Source organism: Gambusia affinis, linkage group LG21 (assembly GCF_019740435.1).
Source record: "Gambusia affinis linkage group LG21, SWU_Gaff_1.0, whole genome shotgun sequence".
NCBI lineage: Eukaryota > Metazoa > Chordata > Actinopteri > Cyprinodontiformes > Poeciliidae > Gambusia > Gambusia affinis.
Window position 1 is genome coordinate 10,210,361 of NC_057888.1, and position 24,044 is coordinate 10,234,404.

A 24,044-nucleotide genomic window follows, 5' to 3' on the forward strand; every position below is an offset into this window, starting at 1 on the left:
GTGGCGCTGAACTTCCAAACTCACGCTAAAGAGATGCATCTTAACCAGGGCCGGTTTCGGCCAAACGGATTTTGCGGATACATCTTGAAGCCCGAATTCCAGAGGAGCCCGTCATCTCAGTTCAATCCCCAATCTCTTACCAATGGGCCATGGCTACAGAAGAAGACCCTCCATGTCATGGTGAGAGTTAACCCCAAAAATGTTGCTCCTGGTTTATCTGGTTTAACTATCATGTAAATTGGTCTCTCTAAATTCTCGTTAGGTGTGTGTGTGTGTGTGTGTGTGTGTGTGTGTGTGTGTGTGTGCATGGTTGTTTGTCCTGTCTGTAGTACTGACTTGATGATTTTATTCTAAATATTTTGTCTCTTAACACAACAGGTGATCTCAGCTCAGCAATTGCCTAAACTGAACAAGGACAAAGAGAAGTCCATCGTTGACCCTCTGGTGATAGTGGAAATCCAGGGGGTCGCAGAGGACAACGCTAAGAAGATGACGCACCACATCGAAAACAATGGTGACCGTAACCTGCAGATGTGTACATGCACATCTCAGTGGATTAGAGTTTTATTGAAAAATTACTTTTTCTGTTAATAAATGATTCACAAGCACTTTGCTACCACACTTTTATCCCTGGGCTACACAGTGGAGCAATTTGTAGCATTGTTCCCTCGCAGCAAGAAGATCCTAGATTCAAATCCCGGCCCGGGGTCTTTCTGCATTGAGTTTGCATGTTATCCTTCCACTAATCTTTCCATTAATATGATTAATACAGCACTCTGTGAACAGCCAGTTCACTTGTCCATGACTTTATGTGTCACACCCTCATTGAGGAGGGTGTCAATAACTAAGTCTTCCTCTTGACTTAGTCAAGAATCATAAAATATACCTAAAATAACAATTATGTATAAAATATCTTTGCTTAACATTTTTTGTAGATGATGAATTGATCATTTCTAAAATAAGTCTTTTAATGATATTCTAATGGATTCCAGCATGCATTTACGAATGCGTCACAATAAACGAGTGTGCTGCTGACCTAAAGATCTGCTCCTTGCAGGGTTCAACCCCATGTGGAATGAGAAATTTGAGTTTCCTATCAATGTTCCCGAGCTGGCCTTGTTGCAGTTTACAGTGGAGGACCATGACTCAGCGTCCTATAATGATCACATTGGGCAGTTCTGTCTGCCGCTCACCAGCGTTCAGAATGGTAAGAAACTACAGCAATATAAAGAAGTGTGACAGAGGTCAAATACTCTTTAGAGGACGCTTATTGGCAAGGAAATATTAACACATCAGAGATTTTCACTTAATAAAATGTTATGTTTTTGACATTTTCTGAATCATATGACTTCTGTTGTGCAAAATCCTGCTTTGCTGACAAGGCTGAAGTTGACTTCCTCTTTTCCAGGATATCGCCAAGTCCCATTGCTCACCAAGAGGGGCGTCATCATTCCCTCTGCAGGGCTGTTTGTGCATATCATGCTCCTGGACCGGCAGTAAGATATTATTGGGTAGAAAGCCTTCATGCAATCAGGGACGAGTTTGAACAGGCAATGACAGAGCAATGACTAAGTATTGCAACTAGGTTGGATAAACCTTCATATTGGAAACCTTCTGTCTGTTTTTTTTGGACATATTTGTTTTGAGCTATTGTTCATTTTTACTATTATTATGGGAAAGGGAGAATCATTGAAGCTGTGAATGAATGAGAGAGTTAGAAGTTATTTAATGACAGTCATTTAACTGTTTTATGCTCCCCTCAGAGAATAAATATTGTAAGTTTTACATAGGTGCCTTCTTCTAACATGCAGTGCAATCTCTGAGTCTTATTGTATCATCACCTTCCTTAAATAATGGCCTAATTCATTGTTTGCCAAAAGGGATTTTGGTATAAAAGGATTTTTTTACTTTTGGCTAAGAAGGCCTTGATTTTAGGAAGGTGACAATATCAAGGAACAACCATGTGTGCATTTATTGTGTTTTTTCTAGACTTTGTGAGTAGAACAAACCTTAATATATATAATTGCAAGGATCTGTACTAGGCATGAGGTGGTTACAGATATCAAGTAACGCCAAAGTGTTTAAAGGTCACAGAATGAAAAATATGGACAATTTCCTGAGATGCCACACCATATGGATCTGGTCCAGGTCCTTGACTTGTTGCTTCTCACTGCCATTCGACTGTCTGAACAAAGTTTACTACACCATAAACTTTGGGATTTTTAGTTTAACTTATGTTTTTTGTTTTAACATCTCTTTATTTTTTATTTCTCTTTAGCTTACCAAAAACAATTCAAAGCTTTGTTTTTACTTTGGATTTGTTTCTGCAAATTGGTATTTATTTCTCTTTATTGTCTACATTGGGGTTCAGGTTTCTTTCCTTCTTTTTTTATTTGCTGTCACCCTCTCCTTTGTACAGTACCTTATCTCTCCCATGCCTGTGTTTTCCCTCCAGCTGTTCCTCATCTCTTGGTTTGTACTTCTGCATTAATACTTTTCGTTTCCCTGTTAGTTGGATTCTCACGTTCTGAATCCACTAGTTCTTTCAGTAAGGCTTTTGTATTTCTTTCATTAAACATTGCCATCATACTGTTGTCTTGCCTGCATTTTAGTCTGACCCTGGATATCAGACAAGCAGTATTTTGTAAGGAAGGCTGATAACTGTTACACGTTCCAAGTGTTACTTTATGAGCAGAATGGCAAAAGGGTGCAATAGTATACATATTAGGGGCTTAAAAACTGCTAACTTTGTACATTTTTGTTGTAATTATTTGACATGTTATTTTGGTTTGACACTCTACCAGTGCATGCCTAGAATGTTGTTATTTTGCTTTCTTAAATAGCAATAATCTTACGTCTTTAGAGAGTTTATGTGCCTTTGTTCTCCTTTTCTCAAGTCAAAGACTTGGACCATAGGTAAGACTGTTTTATAATTTACATTTTAGACATCATGACTAGGTAGATCGTACAGAGTTACAGTTAATGAAATTAAACTTAATGTCCTGTATTATAATTTTCTTCTCAATGCTTGTTTTAGTGACATCTTTGTGCGCATTTGCACTAGTTCACAAATAAAAACAGCTTTACTCTCTCGGTGGTGGTTTTCTCTTTATTTGTTACGTTATGATTCATGGTAAGAACAAAGAAAACTTTATTAGGTGATCGGCTTGAATACATTTGAATGCTTTTAAAAGAAGAGCACATTTATTAAATACCAAAACGTCAATCAGTTTATAAGTAGATTTTTCTGTATGAATCACCTGAGCTTGCTAAATGGTTGAAAACATTTAATAAGTTATTCGAATAAATCGCTGCTGCTGCTGTCAACAATGGCAACAAACCGTCGTTAGCTTGGATTTCTCGGTATCTTGGACGGACCGGTCTAACGCCGCTTCCGTGTAATCCAGAAGATAAATTCTTCCTAGAAGAGTCCTGCCTTTTTCTTCAGGTCGATTTGACGCCATTGGGGCATACCCAGAAACTCAGACCGACTTACACCGAGCAGATTCTCAAAGTCCTCGTCAGACAGGTAGTCCTACAGCCAGAAGAGAGGTTAGGACACCGTTAGGCTGAACCCTACTGGTCACAATGTGTTATTACAATAGTCAAGGTTTATATAGAACATTTACAATAATCTCAGTTGAATAAAGTTTGTCACAAAAATTACATCATGGGTAGATGTGATAAAATTAGAAATAAAATTTGATAGAAACAGGATGAATAGGATTAACGATACAGAAAAATTAATTTCTTAACACCACTCTTCAAATTAACTGAAATAAGAGAACATGTCTTTCAAGTATGTAATATACTTGAAAGACATGCATATTACATGTCTGTCAATGTAAGACATGTAATGTCTTACATTACAAGTATATATATATATATATATATATATATGAATATATATATTTCAAGTATATTCCAATATACTTGAAATATACTTTCAAGTACATTACAAGTATGTAATACACTTGAAAGACAGTGTACCTAATTAACTGCAACAAGAAAATAGCTTCCAAACTGAAGTGACTCATATCTGGAATGAAACTAGCAAAATAAAACGTGTTTCCTCATCCAGCCTACACAGTTAGGAGAATAAGGGGCTGTTTTAAAAATATCTTTCATTCACTGTCAGAGAACTAGAGCAACAACTTAATTTCACAACTACAATTCTCCGTTATATTATGTTTCAGGCTTTTTACACAGCTTACTTTGTTGTAGAAATATTTAACAATTTAGATATTTTTGTATCTATTTTGCCATTTTCTTTTGTTTTGATTTGCTGTTTTGGTATTTGTTTTTGTCTGTAATGATTTTTAGCCTACGTACATAATGAGCAGTGTTTATTTTTACTGTGTCAGAGTCTATATTTTCTGTTCATTTTGCCGTGGCTATGTTCATTGTTCTGCTCTAAACTTTTCCCTCATAGGATTATTCTGATGCGGTTAGCTTTACTTCATGTTATTGTCTGACTATCAGTTCAATTCTCAGCTTGTAGATCTCCTGCCCTCATATTGACCCTACTCAAGTATTTAGGCTTCCTGATTTTCTTTGGCTTTGGTTGTTTGTCACGTTTGGTGGAAATAGTTTAAAAATAGTTTAATGTTACAGGTTTTACATGTCAAAGTCTTATAGATGTTGAACATGACACAATGATGGTTCCTTTAAAAACAACCGCAAAACACTGAAATGTCCCTTTAAGAGGTTGAGATTTGCTGATGTCATTTGTTACAATGCATCTGGCTGCATGATTGCTATGTAAATTTAAAGCATCGTTCTTGTAAAATTAAGTTGTTCAAAATGGTTATTAAAGTTTTTGGAATTAAAGCTGCTGCATGCACAAATAAGAACTAATGAGGGGAACTGTTAAAAAACCTTTGCTCCCACAAATGAGAAAACTTACAAAACTACTGTACATTGCTTTGAATGATTGCTTAACGATAGTTTTTGCAAAATATATCAACTAGTGAGACATTTAAATTACAACCACTTCTGGGTTGGTGTTTTCTGAGTGAGGTGTGGACAATAAGGTAGGTAAGGCTAGTTTAAAAAAATCTCCAAAGCTTGCTGTTAGAGCACTGACAACATGAAATTTTGCTACTTTAGCAGGGATGCCAATAAATGTAGCTGTCATTGTATCTCTTATAGCAGAAATTTGATAAATTCTGTTTTTCTTTAAAAACAGAAATGTGCGTCTGCAGTAGCTCTTTTACATCTCCTGTAGTGTTATTCTATAGATGACTTATAGCTGCAGCCTTTGTTCCTAGCACAGTAAATCCATACTGACACTCCCATGCACACAGTGCACAAACATGTTGTGCAACAATTACAAAAATATGCATGTACTAACACCTGATTTTTGTGATTTTAAATAACATTTTAACTTCATATGTTCAATCAACACCCGACTGTGTTCTTGAGATAATATCTGTTCATACATGATCAAACCTTTACCCAAGTGTAAATTTTAACAATAAATATTATGTTTTGCTATTTTCTCCAAACCCACCTCTCGCTGGCTGGGGTCCACTCCCTCTGGAAGCTCACTGGCGGGTACATTAATGAGCAGCTTAGCGTCCACAGACATCCCACTACTACCAGCTGGGGAGTAGGTGCCTCTGAATGGGCTGGTGGGAGTGGGGGACTTGGGTGACATCATCCCTCCGTGGATCCTGTACATTGGAAATGAGCTTGTAGGCCCTCCAGGAGCACTGTGGCCTCCGAAGTCTGTTGCATCAACGCCTTTATTTAAGCTGCCGGCATTCAGCTCCTTCAAATAAAAACAAAATAAATAAAGATTATACTGGCCGAATAGAGGCACTAAATCAGATGTTGGATCAGTAATATTAGCACAGGAAGTCAATCAGAATCAAGATTGTGGTCAGTCAATCACTTACTACAGTCATCTCAGAAATAGATGCTGCATCATTCAGCTTGTTTTTAATATCCTCATAGGAGTTTCCAGCCTTTTGAGAAAGTCAGCTTTGATTAAGGAATTAGTTGGCATGCAGAACCCTCATCATTAAATAAGACATCAAATCATCCATGTAGGAGCAGGTGTGCTGTTTTATTTCTGAAATGATTATTTATCCCACTCATCTGAAATCTGGAATTTTTTCTGCAATCATGCTTGATAATGAAATAGAAATAGTAAATTATTCAATCACACTTTACTTATTTATTATTAGTAATTCTATTTAAAAAGGTGCAAAAGTTTGCATACACTCATTGTGGGCATGAATGTAATTAATTTGGGGACTTTAATGATGCGTTTGTACTCATTTGAATTTATTGTGGATATTTCCCTAGTTCACCCAGGGTCGACATGCAGGCTGTCATTTATGCTACACAGCCCCACTAATATTTAGATGAATGTTCCCTTTAGAAAGTTGAAGAGGAACTCCTTTCTTTTTATAGTGTTTAAGTAGATCCTTTTTGTAAATATTCTTCAACTCTTCTTGTAAGAAATGGGAGCTCAGTTCAATAGATTATTTTTCTCGCACATACACAAGTCTTCAGCCTTGACTACAAATCTACAATAGGAATTAGGACCATTCTTTATCTAGTCTAGGACTAGTTTTGTTCTTTGTTTGAGGTAATTCCCTTAAGCAGTTGTTAGACTTGAAAGCTTCATCTTAACTGCTCCAAACATACTTCTTCTTATGAGGTTGAATTGCTTAAAACTGTCTTGCAAGACCATACATTTTCCCTGGAGACATCTGGCTCATCCATGTGAACAATTTTAATTAGGCTTGAAGATGTTACATTTGACAGGGGCTATTATCAGGTCCATGGTGATCTCTAACTGGGCTTAGATTGGCTTTGAATTGCCTCCTTGCTGAAATGAGCGATACAGATAAAATTACCTTGTCTTGGGCTCATGGGACAGTGATGTTGGTGTTCAAGCATCTTTCACAACACGTTAGGCAGGAGCCAGGGGTTGTTCCTGCGCATTATACCCAATTTTCCTTCTATCTAGGGGTGTCAGTCTAAAAGCACAACGATCTCCAAATAACACATAAAAGTGGTTTTTGAAGGATGGAATTAACCTTCCTCCTGGACCTCCAAAAAGCTCAACTTCAACATTAATGAAAATGGGTGAACTATGTTTGAAAACTGGGTCCATGCCATGAATCTGACCTATTACACAAGCGCTATCGTTTATGCCAAGCAGACTGGTCAAAAATGTAGTCAGAAATGCCAGATGCTTGTCAAGGTTAACAAAAATTTTGTAATCAATGTTCAGCTTTCTAAGGGACAATTGACAATATAGCGGAGGAAGGGAGTGTCTGCACATATTTGAGCTTGTATGTTTTCACTTTTGTGATTGGACAAATATGTGTTCATATTTACAAAAAAACATCAGTTCAAATGCATCACTAAAACCCCAAAATGGGTCTGAAATTCATTCATACAAAAAGTCTGCGGTATATTTTTGACCATTGTTGGAGTTGGATGACCTCCAGGTAAACCTACACTCCACTTGAAAGGATCCCATGCGTTAAACCAGCCAGTAAAGGTGAGCGGCTCATGTCCCTGTTTCACAGAGATGATGGGTGTGTCAGGGTCGCGGCCAGCTGGATGTGTCTTCAGGTACTCGTGTGCGCTGTTCCAAGACTCTTTGGTCTCAGTTTCATTGGCAAACTTTCCAACCCACAAGAAAATCTGAATAGATGCAAATAGAGGGGACATGAGATGGAAAGGCTAAGAGCAGTACTTCACAGTGTATGTTTGATGGCATGTATCTGCAGGAACATGGCCCTCTGACCTCCTCCCAGGTGTCCAGCAACATCACGTCCTCTTCGTCCAGATCACTCTGGTCAAAGTTATAGACCTCGGTTATCCTGAACCGACCCGTCTGGTTTGAGCACTCAAACAGACGGGGGGAATGAAGGGGATCCTCTCGCTCCAGTCTATAGGTAGCAAGAGTTGATTAAATGACATTTTTACCAAACGTAATATAATAGTTTATTGTTTTGAGAGGACAAAAGCACAAAGCTTCTCAAATTCTGTAATTAAATGCTTTATCTTAGTTGACCTCCTGTCGCTGGCGTAGGGGGCCTTTCCCCCAAGCGCAATCCAGAACTCAGTTGGCTCCTGGCCCTCCATCACAACCTCCTTGTACTGCCTAAACAGGCGGTCAGACATTTCCGTGGCCATCATCCTCTCATCTCCGCTGCAGCCCTGGCGACATGCACAATTTACACTAATATAAGATGCAGGGTTCTTACTTTATACAACATGGCATCGTAATTGTTAAGCTTGCTTTGCAGCTTTAGAATGGGATCCATACCTTTCCATACCACAGATAGCATTTCTGAGGGGTCCTCAGCAAAAACACATCATTGCTGTTTAGACATGAGGCCCTTGCTGGAACTTCAATGGCCTTTGTGTTCAGCTCAGAGGTTCCTCTAACCTGGAAGAGGCTGACGGTGGTGTTGGGGCTGACCGCTCCAGCCCGACCTGTTCCTCCCTTCGAAAACACACATTACTATTACACATTACCAATGGGTTTTTCTATTATTGTTATTTGAGATCCACAGTTCAGAATAATGTTTAAAAACATAACCCTGCTTCAAACCTCTCCACAGCTTTCTCCTTGACTTGTCAATGTTACTGGTCTTAATTTGGTTTACAGTAGTGTACAAATCACACCTCAAAGATGATGAGTTTTCCTTTGAAGATAGCCAGGAAGTGGCGAGGCTCCTTTCCCATCACCACTCGGACCTGGACAGGAGCTCCGTTGTACATATTGTCAACGGTAACAGCCTGGTAGGCGCAGGCTGTGATCTCATCTCTGGTGGCATGACGTCCCTGATGCAAAAGATTTAAGGTAATAAATCAGCACAAAGAGCCGGTTTGTAGGTTTGTTTGTATGATAGGAAGAAAGAGTGGGAAAAACTTTAAATTGTTTTCTGATGAAACTGACCTGCCACATGTAGAGTATGTACTGCTCTCTATTTGACACACGGTAAGTGTACAGCACCAAGTAGCAGTCTCCTCCATAAAACTGCCCGTGCATATTTGGCTGGACCTCAGCCAGTTCCAAATTCTCAATGCGCCACACCTGAAATGGAGAAAGTAATTCTTGAAATTTTCTTTATGGCATTACGGTCTTGTAAAGGCTTTATATTTTTACATCAAAGTGTGTACTTTGTACCTTCACTTCTCCTGAACCATCATCAACCAAGTGCTGCTTTGCTGCCATGTCAGGGTGAGCATGAAGCTCCATCACATCAAACTTTACCTGCTCAACCTTGGCTGTATGATAACCCAAATGATGTGTTAATAAATGAAAAAAATGAACTCAATTAGTTATCTACAACTAGTAAAAATATTATCTGAAATAAAATTAAAAATGGATCAAGATTGTACACAAAAACAGGTGTCCTGAAAGTGCTGATTGATTTAAGGATGAACCAAATTGGTCATAAACTCACTGATGTTATGTCAAGTTACAAAACTATTTTGTAACTTGATGTTAATTATTATTAATTATTATTATTATGATGTTAATCATTGATGTTAATTAAATATTATTTAAAGAATGTTAAAATAGTTAACATTCTTTAAATAACATTTCAGTGATATCTAGGAGCATTTTCTTATGATTTGTGGGGACCCAAAAGGCTTGACACTCAGTCCTCTTCTTGTCTTTTATTTCTCTGCTCTCATCACCTCTTTTATCTTTTATTTTTTTCATTTTTTGTTTTACAAATCGTGTCAGGAAAACATTTGCTTTTTATAGTTTGCATTGGTGAATTTTTAACTAAGTGAAAAAAATCTGTCTGGCCTGCATTCTTAATGTAAGTACATTCGTTATGAATTTTTGTTGGTGAGATTACCTATCTTTCCAACAGTGTGGGTGTTACCCAGTCCAGTAATTTGCCCTTTTTCCCTCCAGTTTTTGAACAGGTGCTTAAACATGGCTGACTCTCCTCCCTCACTCATCACCTCCACACTGGTGCTGGATGGATAGTTTTTGGTTTTAATGTAGTTCTGGTGAGAAAGAAAATGCAAACATCTCAATTACAGAGCTCTAAAAGACAAATAATGATGAAGACAGAGACATAATTCAGATATAGTCTTGAATTATCTTTAGTTTCATACCAGTGCTCTCTTCATAGCTTCTTGACGTTCATCCTTTGAGGCCTTTTTGCCCTTCCAGACCATCACATTAGAGCCGCTGTTGTCCAAAATATAACAGTCCTGACACCAGTGACAAACAAATAAGGACATGTAAAATGTCCTATTTTGTTAACAAATGGCTTCAGAAGAAAAATTCAAGAGGATTAAAAGTAGTTACAGCAGAGTTTAGCAGATCTTGAGTCAGAGGCTGTATGGCCACTTCTTGGATCACTACGTTCCCAGCATTGTCATACACACTGTTGACACACAGCAGAAGTGTATGGAAATATGAAATATAGTTCACTGAAATAATATCACAGGCATGATGCATCAGTGGAACAAAATATCAAACACTTGTGTTCTTACTGGTAGAGTCGGACGCTGTTGTTCTGCTCCTGGTCATGTTTGTCATCAGGAGCAGCCTTCTTCAGCTGGCTGGGTCTTTTGCCGAGCACATCGGCCATCATTTGTACCAGCTCCGGTGTCTCCCTCTCACGTGCTCCCTCCATCACAACGACATCAGCCCGACCTCCACGCTCCCTGTCCCGGATGTCCTGAGCCAGCAGCAATGCCTGCAAACAGTGCAATACAATACAATACAATACAATACAATACAATACAATGTGATGCGATGCAATGTGATACGATAAGATACGATACGATGCAATTCAATGCAATACAATACAATACAATACAATACAATGCAATACAATACAATACAATACAATGCAATGAAATGCAATGAAATGCAATACAATGCAATAGCTGCTTTACATGCACTTCTGCTCATACCTTGAGCTTTTCCCTCCTGTTGCATTCAGGGCCATTCCACTGTATGATGGTTTTCCCAAGGTCCAGAAGAAACACATCTCCATTGTTAAAGCTGTTCCAGGATACCTCAACCTGCAAACAGAAATGGAGATTTAAATGAATTTAAATGGAAATACACAATTGTACAATAACACACAATCACAGCTTGGCTCAGTTAATTAACACCGTCCGTGACAGCCACAACAACAAATCTGCTATAATTTGTTAAACAGGAGCATCAGCACCACTTTGGTGTGACTGTGTGAAGCCTTAGATAGCAGCAGTGGGAGGTACAACACTGTAGTAATGCCTTTCATATCCACAACTATTCTTCTTTACAAACCTCTGCAGCTGACACATGCTTTCTCCCTTTGACGTGCAGCAGCCGTACAATGTTGTAGACGTTTGTGTCGACATGGTTAAAGCCTGACGCCACTCCACCCTTCTTGTAGCTGCGGAGAGATTAGTGACCAAAGTTCAATTGTAATAAAACAAACCTGAAGCTGCGTTTGTCGTAAAGACACAAAGTTTTTTGATTGATTTGTTTTTTTCTTCTTTGCCACCATAAAAGAAAAAAATCTGAGAGAATGAACTGGGTTTTTCGGAGCTATTCCTCAAAATAGAAAAACCTAAACATTTCAGACAAAGTGATTAGCAGTGTAAACCATGTTTTAGGGAGATTGTAACATAGTTAAGTGTGTGTGACCTTTTGGGTTTCTTATAGTCCCCCCTTAACATTGAGGCAAGTGTACGTTATAACTTACATCAGGCCACTTTTAAAGTAGCTCCTGAACTTTGGTGACTCAGAGCCCTGCACCTCTCTGTACTGCACTGGACTTCCACCCAGATACTCATCCAGCTGGGTGACGTAGAGGGCTGCAGATCCCTGCTCATCCTGGGAGGAGGACTTTCCTATCCAATAATGGATGTCGATCGACTCTCCCACACCCTTATTCTTGATTATCTGGTTGGTAGTTGGGAGTTGATAAAGGCGCTTGGGTAAATGATTTACATTTGTACACGTAACCTTATCAGTGCTGAGTCTCATTAAATTAAATCAACCAGTGCCATACTCACATTCAGAATAATGTAACAGTCACCCTCAAAGAAGTTACCGAAGGCCTTGGTTGGAACTGGAGCCATCCGCATTTTCTGTATAAAGAAAACAACAACGCTTTAACCCATGGAAGCAACGCTTCCAATATTTTGTGAAATGGACAAGAAGATGTTTATTCATGTTTTTAGAGTTGCCTTACATTGATGGTCCATATCTGGAGGCCTGGCTTCCTATTGATGTTTGCAAACATATCTCTGTCCTTGATGCTCATCTTTGCAGTGAACTAAAAAAGCACAAGAAGAAAAAGGTGACTCTCTAAAGTAATTTTTTATGACTCATGAAAGAGGATTTAAGGAAGTTAGAGTCAATGATGACAAGGAATCTTACAGGAGATTATTTTTGAATAAACAATCAGTATCAGAATAACTGTATTGTGATAAACTTAATTCAAATTTAACTATGACAATCACTTGACTATAGCAATAAATGTCTTCATTTGGAAAGAATTTTAAGGTTACAACTTCTGTACTTCTTTGTAGACTTTAACATGAGATAAATATGATATAAGACAGTATTAAAAGTTGAATATATATATCAACTTGAATCTTGATATAGTTTTATGATCAGTCAAAATCACTAGCTACACTCAGTTGGTATTACTGCCAGACATGTATAATCAAGAAACCCCTCAAATAGAACCTGTCTGACAACATGAAGTAGGCTAAAAGATCTAAATAACTTTAGATCAGATCCACATCTGTCATTCTGGAATGGGTTAAAAAGTAATTTCTAAGTCTTTTGGGTTCTAGTGAACCAAAACTATGAACAAAAACTCTCCAGAAAATCACAAAATAACCCAGAACCATTTCTATGGCCCTGCAGACCTAATTTGCTTCAGTAGTCAGTGCTCACGTCACGACTCAACAAATGAATCACAACCAGAAGTGACCTGAAAACATGCTCTGTTTCTCCTTGAGATTGAGATTGGTGTGCCACGCCACAGTTTTAAATGTTGGGTTTGAGAGCTGTCATGCCATCCAACATGGAAATGGTGGTCATCCAAGTTAACCACAAGTCAATGCTGAAGTGCGAAGTATTAAGGGGTGACACCCCAATTAAACTCCATCAAGTTCTGCGAAATACTCAAAATGGATCTACAGTACATATCATCACCTTCTCTGCTTCAACTGATTACCCATAAAATGTCAGTGAACACAATCAATTCAAATGTTATATCATACCATATATCCATTATGATATGATAATGAATGTATCATTATCTATTAATATAAAATGGATATATATGTGCTGCATATATATCCATTATATCCACTCAAGACACACAAGACCCTTGTAAAATCATATTGCTATAAACCTTTCAAATAGTTGAAGTTAACCAGGTGGATCAGCATCTGACTGTAGAATGACCCAAACTCTTCTGGAATATCAAGATTTTGGTCCATGTTGACATGAATGCATCGTACCGTTAATGCAGCTTTGCCAACTGCACATTCAGGAAACAAATTTCTCATCAGCTCACATCCCAAAAATACTCTGTTGGATTGAAACTTAATGACTGTGGAAATCATTGGAGTACAGTAATCTTATTCTCACATTTAAGAAACCAGTTACAGCTGATACAAAAGTTGAAATATGTTCAATTTTGCTGCTGGGTAGACATGGTCAGCAACAACAACAACTCATAATTAGGGTGTGGCATTTAAATGATGATCAAAAGGGGAAAAGATTGTGCCACAGAGATATATTTCCAGATCATTACACATAAACCACATTATATTTATATATGACAGGATAGATCCATGTTTTCATAATTATTACTCTAAATTCTGATCTAAATGTTGCAGCTGAAGTCAAGTCAAATATTTGCAATTTATTACTGTTGAGTTTTGTTGGACTTTGTTAAAATTGAGGCATCCATTTCCTGCTTTTGGCTGAAAGGAGCGGCACCCAGTGTGGTTCTTTCCTGCTGTAGTAGTCCATCTGCTTCAAGCTTCTCTGTACTTTCAAATATTTTATTTTGATTACCTTGGTTGTAACGAGTGATTGTTAGTTCTTCTGACACCTTTCTGTCATATTGCACCAGTCTGCCGTTTTGTTTCACTTTTTTTCAGATTGTTTTTTTGTAAACCTAAGAAATGGTTGCATGTGGTCGACAGTAAGCATGCCACCTTCAAAATACCTTAAATACCGTTTCTTCCAAATTCAGATTCTTATTCTGAATGACAAGTCATATGGCATCTGTCATATGGCAAACATCAGTAAAATGAAATGCTTGTCTAGCTTCTGAGTTAAAACAATATATTCAAATGGGTGCAATATGATAGCTATATGAAACATTCATATATTGAAACTAACAATGGTGAAAACCTCAATTAAATTCTCAAAGGGCAAAACACAAAACTTTTATGAGACTTTTTCAAGATTTATAATCGCCATCATTTCAGTGGAAAAAGATATTCTTAAAATATCTAGAAGATATTTTTGAAAGATTACATAACTGACAGCGAGGCAGCTGTGGCTACACTAATGACGGTCAGTCTGGAGTCAAAGCAGCGTGCAAGTCCTGCAATCAGCTGTGCTTTAACAGCCGCTTTACTGAGATACCAGAAACAACAGCGATGATAAGCAAACACTGAACAAAGGAGTACAGCTGTCACCCTGCATGACTCAGTGGGATGTCGTGCTACTTTTAATGGATGATGAGGGTGAGAGCATAAGACAATTTTCTGTCTGATTGTCATGTTTCTAAAAGGCTTTGGGTTCATTTAGTCATCAGAGGCAGTGCCTTTGAAAAAGCTTTAATACCCCTTGAACCTTTTCAGGTTTTGTCAAGTGATAGCAAACTTCAGTACATTTTACTTAAATCTTATGCAAGGAACCAACAGAAGGTTCTCTGTAAATGTGAAGTAGAACAAAAAAAAGATGTATAGATTTCATTATTTCTTTTTACAAATAAAAATCTGAAAATTTTACAGAAATTGTTTGATAAAAGGATCAGTAAAGACAGAAATCACAAGAGAGTTGGAGTCTTTAAATCTACTTACTTGCTGCAAAGAGAAGTGCAATGAGGACACAAGTTGTTAATTATGGGCACTCCTACTAAAACTGTTGAAGCCATTGTGATAATATACACATTATATATAATTATATCTGTCTGTGCAGCTGGAGATATCTTGTAGATTTGTAAAAACATTGGCACACAGGCAAGAAATCAGCTAATTGGTTATTGTCTAAAATGTACAACATGACATTGTACATTTTAGTGGCAATAAATAAATAAAAGAGCATTGGTGATTGAACAGCATCATACAATCCAAAGAAGACATCAGACAGAACAGAGTAAGAACGTCAATCAGAGAAGCAGCCAAAAGGGCCACGCTTACTCTGGATGAGCTGCAGAGATGCTCCACTCATAAAGGAGAATTTGGTGGAGGCACAACTCAAAACACAACTCAAGGTGGTTCTACATTTTTGACCAGTAGGGCTGAATCCTATTTAAAGCTTGCACATTAAAGCTTGTTGTTGTAACACAGATAATCTGAAAAAGTTGAATGGATAGGAGACATTTTGATGTAATTCAATACGTCTTGAATTACACCACGGATAGTGTCTCCAATGTTTTGCACAGCTGATTACTAAAATGAGATAGATCAGGCCAGCTGTACTCCACCAGAATCTTAAGAAAACATACCATTAATATTGACAGAGTTCTTCTATTGGCTGACCTGATAGTGAGGCGACTGTGCATGGGTTGGAGAAATGCTTGAGAATGTAGTATTTTATGTATCACTTCATTGGGTATTTTATTGGGGAGACAGAGTCTACATATTTTTAACATAAACTCTGTTGAAAGTGACTTGCTGTTACAAAGACTCTGTCTCTGCAGTGATGCCCTTTCATAGTGAGTTCAAGTGGTGTGCTGATCCCTCAGGGTTGGGTTTCAGCAAACATGTGAACATTTATCTGTAGTTTATGACATCCGACTGGTTCCTTCCCCAAAAATGGAAATGATAGTACAAAGTATTTAAGGCATATTTCAAAATGTACCTGTTATCAAACAAAATACAACCGTGATGTTAACCATAAACCACAGATTTATTGTCTTCGCATCAACTTGCAGCTTGAGTCTGCAGCCTTTATTGCTTTTAAAGAGTTTACTTAAAGGATACAGGCCTCTAATAGAATGTGCTGTGATGGTGTGCAGGGGTGAATAAAAAAACTGCTGAATCATGCCTAGTGGATGTGGTCTGGAACTACTCCTAATGTACTCAGGCTTTTCTTTATGCAATCATTCAACATCATCCAGACTTTCAATTTAAGTTTTCTCTGGATATACATCAATTCAAATAAAGTTCCAATCAATTCATAGACAGAGTTCAGAGAAAACAGGTCTTTTGCTCTGTAAAGTGGTTTCATTTCCACTGTCACCACATGCTTGCTCCAAAGAATGGGCTGGATGCAATTAGCAAGGCTTTCTTAAACATACGTCTTTAAATATGGGAACAAAAAGGGAAATTGACTGCATTGTATTAGATATGGGATTGAATGAGTCTACAAATAATTGCATTAGTAGCTTGGTGTTTGATTAGATCATAAAGGATGGATTTAAATATATATAAACTGGATATGAACTGGACATGTTCATCTTGCAAATTCCCTTCACAAGACATTAGCTGTCAGTTGCCAGCAGTAGAATAAACGTTAATTAAATTAGCAGGCAATAATAGTTTTGGTTGAAAGCCAAATAGCCAATAAAACTAAAATATGTTGATTGTACAACACACTAAATAATGGGAGAGGTATTACATTAAACCAGGTCATTCTAAAAGACACATTAAGCAGATCTAAAATGAAGAAAAGTGACAAATGCAAGTTAGAAATAAAGAACTGAAATACTAGCAATAGTATTTACAGCTCATATGAACATCTATTCAGAGTAAATTCACCCTTAATTTACATATAATTTAACATTTGACTGATGCCTGCAAGAAGTAAACGATAATTCCTATTCTCTATTATTTGATTAACTGGATTGTTTTTGAAGACTTTTGTTAAAGCTAATTCCTGTTGTGAAAATCCATTTTGCTCAAGCATCAGGGAAGAAAAAGCAAATAACGGATTGAAAGAGGAGAGCAGGATGGCATCAGGTAAGACTGGTTTCCAGTCAATTATCAGCCGCTGTCTTTTCTCTCTGCCTGCACAATGAGCTTTGTCAATGCTACGCATTTAACGCATCCCAATTATTCTATCTCCAAATCAAGCATATCAAATATGTAATGCTAATGACAAGAAAAGCATTTTTTTTTTTTACAAACAGCAGTAAATCATAAAAACAAATAAAAATATGTTCAAACAAGTGGTAAACTTAAAACATAGGAATTGTTCTTACCTTGTGATCTGCTAGATCTGGTGATTACCTCAATGTCTCCTAATCAAAACAGATTTGTGAATTTAGTTAAGTATTAATAATCTACTGCTGGGCTTTCCTTCCACTAGTGTGTGTGAAGCAGAGAGGGTTTGATGTATTTGTGTCCACACCCAGGTTTAACCACACCTGCAATTTCCTGTCATGATATTTACATTGTGACAATGTTAAATGCACCTACTCTCACCACCTCCTACACGCAAGAGATGACAATAAGGAGGAGGAGGAAGAGGGAATTCTGACCTGATGTTTGCCATTTTGTGGCTTGATGATGATAATTTATAGTTTGTAAAGAAAGAAAGTTCACAAAACTGTTCCTCAACTGAGTTGGATTCAATCTCCTGCTTTTGCTTCAAGAAGGTTTTATGAGTTGAGTTAATGTTTAACAGCAGCTCTCAGCTACACGGGGGAAATTACAGGGGCCATGAAGCTTATTATTGCACAAGTGTTACACCTCTAAGGCAGTGAAATCAGACTGAAGGAGCTATTGAAGGCATAATCAAGGAATTAGAAATTCTCTGAGTCACTTGAGAAGTAATTTCAGATTTCTTAAAAAATGTATGGTCCTTGTAAAGCAATGGTGGAGTTTGATATGGACAATATGGTTTCCACCTAGGGTGCAATACTATCAGGGGCTTACCCAAAGCTTTGTCAGGCCATCCAAAAATAAGTCTTCTATTTTGATTAGCAGGTCTAGTAAAGGTATAGTCTGCATCCTCTTTCCCTTACATGCATAGTGTAAACTCTGTAAGACGATAGGCTTGGGGACCTTTTTAAGAGAATTTGTGAACCCTGAGAAGATGGTGGCTGAATCTGGTTATAGTTTGACAAGGACTGAAAGGCCACTCAGAGGGGAAGAAATAAGGTTTCCAAAACTGAAAAATACCAATCACAGTTTGCAAATAAACTTAAGGTACAAAGACTATGGCGTTTTGGAGACACGCCTTGTTGTCCAATAAGCTAAATTATAAGTGCTTGAACAACAACCATTGTTCTATTAGAAGGAAAAAGCTGGAGGCTTGTGAGCCTAAAAACAAAACGCCAACTATGAAGCATGGAGGTGACAACATTGTATTGTGGGGGAGTTTGACATGGGAGGAACTGGTGCACTAAACAGAATTGATGTCATTATGAGAAAAGAACATAACTGTAAGAATATGAAGGGAATGTAAGGTTTGGACCCAAATGGATCTTCCAAGTAGAAAAAGACCCTACACATAATGCCAAATTAGTCATAAAGTGGCTAAAGGACAACAAAGTCAATGTGTTGGAGAGGCCATAAAAAGCATTTATTGAGTTCCCAAAAAAATCTGGGCAGTGCTGAAAAGTTTGCAATGCGGCAGGAACATTGCTTGTCAAGAGAAATGGATTAAAATTCTAGCAAACAACTGTGATTGGCTGGTGGAATCCTAAAGGTTTAACCCAAGGCATTAGTTGAAAAAGTACGAAAGTGTATGTATAGTTCTAAATGTTGAAGAAAGTAATAGGAATATAATTGTTTTCTTTGTTCTGGTAAACAGTAAACGGGAATTATTTTAGTAATCCAAACTGAGTTAAACCATAAACAGTTTAGTCTGATTTAATGTCAGTAAGTGAGAAAAAGCTTAAAAGTTACATGCCTGTGTATACCATTGTTGTAAAAATTTAAATTTCTACTTTGTCTACATTTGGTTCAGATGGAGAAGCAAGCCCTGGATGCCAGTTGTGCAGAAACCACCAGTGTGTTTCAGTAGGGAAAGTCATGCAAATTCATGTTCATGTGCAAAGCAGGAGGCTTATTGACACTCTGCATCCAAACATATTTGCACAATATTTGAGATAACAGAGTGAAACACTTTGCAAAGAACAAATTTTAGACCTTTGCCAAACAATAACTTTAAAGTATTGTTACAGAAGCTTAACGGTTCATCTTAAACTTCAAGAAATGTCTGCTGTTACGTAGAGTTTATTTAATTTTGCAGAGGCAGGCCACTTCAGCACTTGCAAAGCAAAAGCTCTTTAATTCCACTGATGGATCAGCTTTGCCTATTTTTAAAGCATGAACAATCTGTCAGGTTCTTTTACTTTTATACAGCTATCAAAGATGAATCATAAATTAGATATACATCTACTACATTTATTTTTTATTGAAATAGGACCGTACTGATAACACAGTCCCTCACAGGGAATCTAAAGAGTTCACTGTTACATAACTAATCTATTATTGCTATCAACTTGATCTCAATAAAGTTGCACTTACCTTCAGTGATGGCACCTCATTTCTTCATTCACTCTTGAACTCCATTCAAAATCTAACATCAGTTGCACTTTATGAACTTTGGCCCTTTCATATCTGAAGGGAAAAGTTGAAGGTTAGAAGGAAACACCGACAACAGGAATGCTCCAGGCTTGAACAATAAGCCGTATAATGCTTAATCCACCAGTGCAACTCAGCAACGTAAGCGGAAGGCAAAAGTCCACATCTTGACTTGGTTGCACATTAACTGGTTTATAACGGGGCAATTAATGCACCTGCATGCGACTGAACCCTGCAGACAACACAGCTCAGCAGGATCCTGCTGAAAGAGAAGTTTATAATTAAAGGGACTTTTAAAACAAGTCATGATGTAGTGGACGAAGCTATTTGCCCCACTATGTTGAGAAATTGAGATTATATCAAATTTCTTTGTTTTTTTAAAAAAAAAAAAACATTATTTATTTATGTATTTTCTTACTTCTTTTCTCTTTGGCTTCAGCTGAGTTTCGCCATAGTTTGATTTTCACTGTAAAAACACCAAACAAACAAACTTGATCCCTTTGAGAGACCAACACTGATAACTTGATACGAAGAAATCCTTAAAAGTCATGGCTTTGCATTCCAGTAGATACAGTGTAAATTTAACATTCTTGTGTCATGATAAAGGCATTATTTGTGTTAAATTGTGTAATATGTGTGCAATTTGAAAGCAGGCTGTCCAGTAAGCTGTCAGTCTCTGCAATGGACAGTCTGTGGTGTCAGCTTACTTACAGGAGAAAGCTAAACTGTGCTGTGCTGTTCATTTTCATTTTCCAGTTTCTACTCCACATGTTTATTTAGCTGCTTTCACTCATAAACCAAAACAGAAGGCCATTACTGTTGAACACCAGATGACAAACCACTTAGTCTCAGAGCCAAGACAAGATACAAGGCACGTTAGAGGTAGTATTAGCATTGATATGGAAGGGTTAAAGTTTCCATACAATTACCAGCTATCATGTGTTTAATTGAACATTATAAGACCTTTGTTCCTGTACCCTTAGGGGTAAAGTCTGGAGAGCAAGTATAATCAAAATTAGCACAAATGTTTATTGAAAACGTTGAGGCCTGCGTATGAAGACCATTTTTTTGGACAAGCTAAAATGGAAAAATATGTCAATATTCCAGCCGGTGATCATTTATAAGAAATTCTAGAGTGTCATATGATGTCATATTTGGTACCTAATTATTGTCCAAGCAAAAATAAATGCAAATATTAAATACCTGCATTTGTTCAGATTGGATCATTTTAATATTAATTACTCTCTTGTGTGATATGTTAACATGTACTCATGGAATAATTTGCAGATGAAGTTCTACATAATAATTGTAAAAAGTGTAATTATTTGTCTTGATTATATTGTGAGATTTGTCATGAATGCTGTGTTTTAACATTAATCTTACACAATACACAATGTAGACCTGAGGCAGCCAGTCAAGAGTTAGTAGTTTTAATTAATTTATATTTCTAAATATTCACACATACAAACTCCTTCCTCAAGGTAAATAGGGCTGCTTACACCGAATACATGACAAATTATTTTAACAAATCATTTTTAAACGACTACAAATGTTTTTCTGTGTGTTGTCCAAATCTTGTTCCATTAAATGTCCAGATTTTCATCTGGTACTCTGTTTTTCTCCCACAGAACAAACTCATCTGTATTAGATTAAAGGACAAATGTAATATTTTAGAACCCGAAAACTCCCAAATCCTGTAAGTAAAAAAGCACCAACACATCACAATAAATAAGTAATTCAGTAAGTAACTTACTGATTTTCCACACAGGAAAGGTTCGGAAAAATGAAATTGGTGAACTGAGCATTTTTCTCCGAACCAGCTAAAAGTAAAATCACCAAGTAGGTTTTTTGTAACTTCATTATAAAGTTTGTTAAAAGTGTAATGTTTTTCAGGCATGAAAATGTGTTAACTCTGAGTTTTTCTTTACTTTATAACCTCTATCATAACAAGACATTTGATAAAGTCTATGGATCCCGTTGAGAGTGAAACTAACACCCACTTTTTCCAAGTTTTCCTACAGGGTGTTGTTTCATGAAAATTACCTGGACCAGTGTCCTTGTTTGATGTTCTGTACATAAAATCATCACTCTTTGCTAGCCAGGAACCTTGTTTGGCTGACTTGTGATGTGTTTTTCACTCACATACTTAAAAACATATTTCAATCATGAAAATTAATGTAGCTACCAACAATATAGATTGTTACAAACTGTAACAATCCTGATATGTACCATATAACTTCTGAGTCTATCTAAATGAAGGTCTTTGCTGGGTTTTGCCAAAGTTCTTACACTTTGATAACAAGCTGACAGTGTGCAAATTTGCAACTTTATTTATGTCGTACAGTACAGTTTTAACAGCATTTCTTTACAATTCATCCAACACTCTTAGCCTCAATAAACATAGTCCAGTAAAACGTAATCTAGATATTTTATTTCAAATTTCTAAGTTTCATCAGAAATGCAACATTTATCAGTTGATAAATGGTCACAAATGTTGATTTTTATCTTTCAAAAAGTTAGGCAGGCTTTTTGCAGGTTCTAGGGTCAGAAATTTACCACCACTGTCAAGGATTAAATGTTGTAATTAAGCCATGGATCACATTGAACTGTAAACGTCTTTGGCGAATTTAACAATTTAATGCTACTGATATCAAACACCCTACAGTAATCCAGGCTAGCTTTATAAACGCCAGGCTTTTTTTTTTCTTTTTACAAAGAATCTTTTTCAGCTGCTGCTTTAGGATTTACAAATAACAATGTCTCTGGAGATCCCAACCCCATAACCCGAAACAACAAAATAAGCACAGTAATGAAGGCACTTCATTCTGTAGGAGAAGGTAAATCACAGTTGTTGGGACAAAAAACAAAACAACACAAAAGAAAATAAAGCTCACACAGTCTTGAAAATAACAAAACAAAATATGATCTGTGAATTTGATTGTTTTTAGTAACTAAAATATTACCTGACAGAATCTTGATAGAATAGTAAAACTGCCTCTCTCTGATAGAAAAATTATTTTCTGTATATCTTACTCATAGAAACATTTACTATATACACACAGTAATATAATCCTTTGTCAGTAGGAGTCCTGTAGAAAGAGACCAGGAATCAACAAATGGCAAGAATCCACAGAGTCCTTTTCTCCAGATTAAAACCAGTTCGTTTTAAATGCTCAAACTGGCCACCCTTTTGATTGGAGAACGGGAGCCGGGCTGCAGGACCGTGGCAGAGATGGGGTGCTGTCTTTTTTGCTACCTGTTCCTCAAAGTCTGTAAGGGGCTGTAAACGTCCTCCTCTTTGCTGAGACCCTCAAACAGAGGGATGAGATCCAACAGCTCTGTGTCTGACATGTCGTCAAACCAGGACTGCACCGGGACCTGAGGACAGAAGAGAGAGCAGCTTTGATTTGAAAGTGAGCAGAGGGAAAAGAGCTGAGAACAGCTTCTAAAGTCTTGCGTTATGCGTGAGGAGCTGGTGTGAGTTTGGTGTTAATAATTAATGGGGAGAAATACATCAAAGGCTGGAAGAGTTGCAGAAAGTTCTCCATGGAGGAGAAAAGTCTTAAATTTGACAAACAGGCTGAACACTGATGAAGAACACGGACACTGAATCTCTTACATTCTCACTTGCACTAATTTTAACTAAAGAACATTGTTTCTGCTTTAGCTCTAGTATTTTGAGCTATTTTTTTTAAATCAGAAATTTTTAAGAAGAAAACACTCTCAGGTTTGACAGATGTTCAAATCCATCCTGAAGCCTTTCTGTGCGTTTGTGCATGTGTCGTATTTCTCAGGGTACTCCTGTTTTCTTCTACAGTGCAAAAACATGCATGTTTAACGCATTTCAATTCACATTCCCATTAGGGATTCCACATTGTACTCGGTTGCAATGTTCGTTGGTCTTGTATGTGTCTGTTGTGGCCCTGTGATGAACTGAAGATAATTTCAAGAGCCCCAGAAAGAAAGTCCACCTGCAACCCTTAATAGAGTTAATACTGAAGGAAAAGTGGACAGACGGATGGAAATTCTTCCTTTAGACCAAGATAATGTTTTGAACTCTTGAAACTTGTCCTCAAGTATGTTGGACTGTCCGAAAAACAATGACTCACTGCATTTTCAGGATGGAAGATGTACGAGGCAGGCGAGTTGTCTACAATAATGACTTTTCGGAGCTCTCGGCCCAGCCGGCTGAGGTCTTTGACGTAATTTCCTCTGTGGAAAACGCATGATTCCCTGAAGAGCCGAGCGCGAAACACCCCCCACTGGTCCAGCAGGTCTGCCACGGGGTCAGCATACTAACCAGA

At 37.4% G+C, this 24,044-nt stretch overlaps 3 protein-coding genes across 6 annotated transcripts in view; 1 reads left to right on the forward strand and 2 right to left on the reverse strand.

The window, feature by feature from the left end:
- The window catches only part of plcd1a (phospholipase C, delta 1a), an 18,478-nt gene extending 15,385 nt beyond the window's left edge, over positions 1-3,093 (forward strand). For both annotated transcript variants that reach the window (XM_044105407.1, XM_044105406.1), the window contains exons 12-15: positions 2-180; positions 379-514; positions 1,058-1,207; positions 1,409-3,093. In XM_044105407.1, the coding sequence (XP_043961342.1) occupies positions 2-180; positions 379-514; positions 1,058-1,207; positions 1,409-1,500 (557 nt within the window). In that variant the 3' untranslated portion in view covers positions 1,501-3,093. The remainder of the gene's footprint in view (position 1; positions 181-378; positions 515-1,057; positions 1,208-1,408) is intronic.
- On the reverse strand, positions 3,094-19,786 carry vill (villin-like). 2 transcript variants are annotated; one of them, XM_044105403.1, is made up of 19 exons: positions 19,684-19,786; positions 12,198-12,281; positions 12,019-12,093; positions 11,706-11,905; positions 11,285-11,393; positions 10,924-11,034; positions 10,498-10,703; positions 10,310-10,388; positions 10,114-10,212; positions 9,849-10,002; positions 9,164-9,264; positions 8,933-9,070; positions 8,659-8,817; positions 8,297-8,476; positions 8,042-8,187; positions 7,772-7,916; positions 7,480-7,668; positions 5,513-5,773; positions 3,094-3,535 (listed from the first exon to the last, which is right to left on the reverse strand). In XM_044105403.1, the coding sequence occupies exons 2-19, from the start codon at positions 12,267-12,269 to the stop codon at positions 3,422-3,424; spliced, it is 2,538 nt and encodes an 845-aa protein (XP_043961338.1). In that variant the 5' UTR covers positions 12,270-12,281; positions 19,684-19,786; the 3' UTR covers positions 3,094-3,421. The 2 variants fall into 2 exon arrangements, with proteins under 2 accessions (XP_043961338.1, XP_043961339.1); XM_044105404.1 differs by lacking the exon at positions 19,684-19,786 and adding an exon at positions 17,409-17,523.
- A 2,258-nt stretch (positions 19,787-22,044) lies between these two features.
- Positions 22,045-24,044, reverse strand: part of ctdspla (CTD (carboxy-terminal domain, RNA polymerase II, polypeptide A) small phosphatase-like a) — a 45,173-nt gene continuing 43,173 nt past the window's right edge. For both annotated transcript variants that reach the window (XM_044105414.1, XM_044105413.1), the window contains exons 6-7: positions 23,850-24,035; positions 22,045-23,118 (exon numbers count right to left, since the gene is read on the reverse strand). In XM_044105414.1, the coding sequence (XP_043961349.1) occupies positions 22,993-23,118; positions 23,850-24,035 (312 nt within the window). In that variant the 3' untranslated portion in view covers positions 22,045-22,992. The remainder of the gene's footprint in view (positions 23,119-23,849; positions 24,036-24,044) is intronic.

Excerpts from the sequence above, each read along its gene's own strand:
- vill (XM_044105403.1), bottom strand. The coding sequence starts at position 12,269 with ATGAGCATCAAGGACAGAGATATGTTTGCAAACATCAATAGGAAGCCA. Across the intron at positions 10,704-10,923 it reads ACAGGAGGGAAAAGCTCAAG|GCATTGCTGCTGGCTCAGGA; the intron begins GTATGAGCAGAA and ends CACTGTTTGCAG. Across the intron at positions 7,669-7,771 it reads TGCTGGACACCTGGGAGGAG|ATTTTCTTGTGGGTTGGAAA; the intron begins GTCAGAGGGCCA and ends GCATCTATTCAG.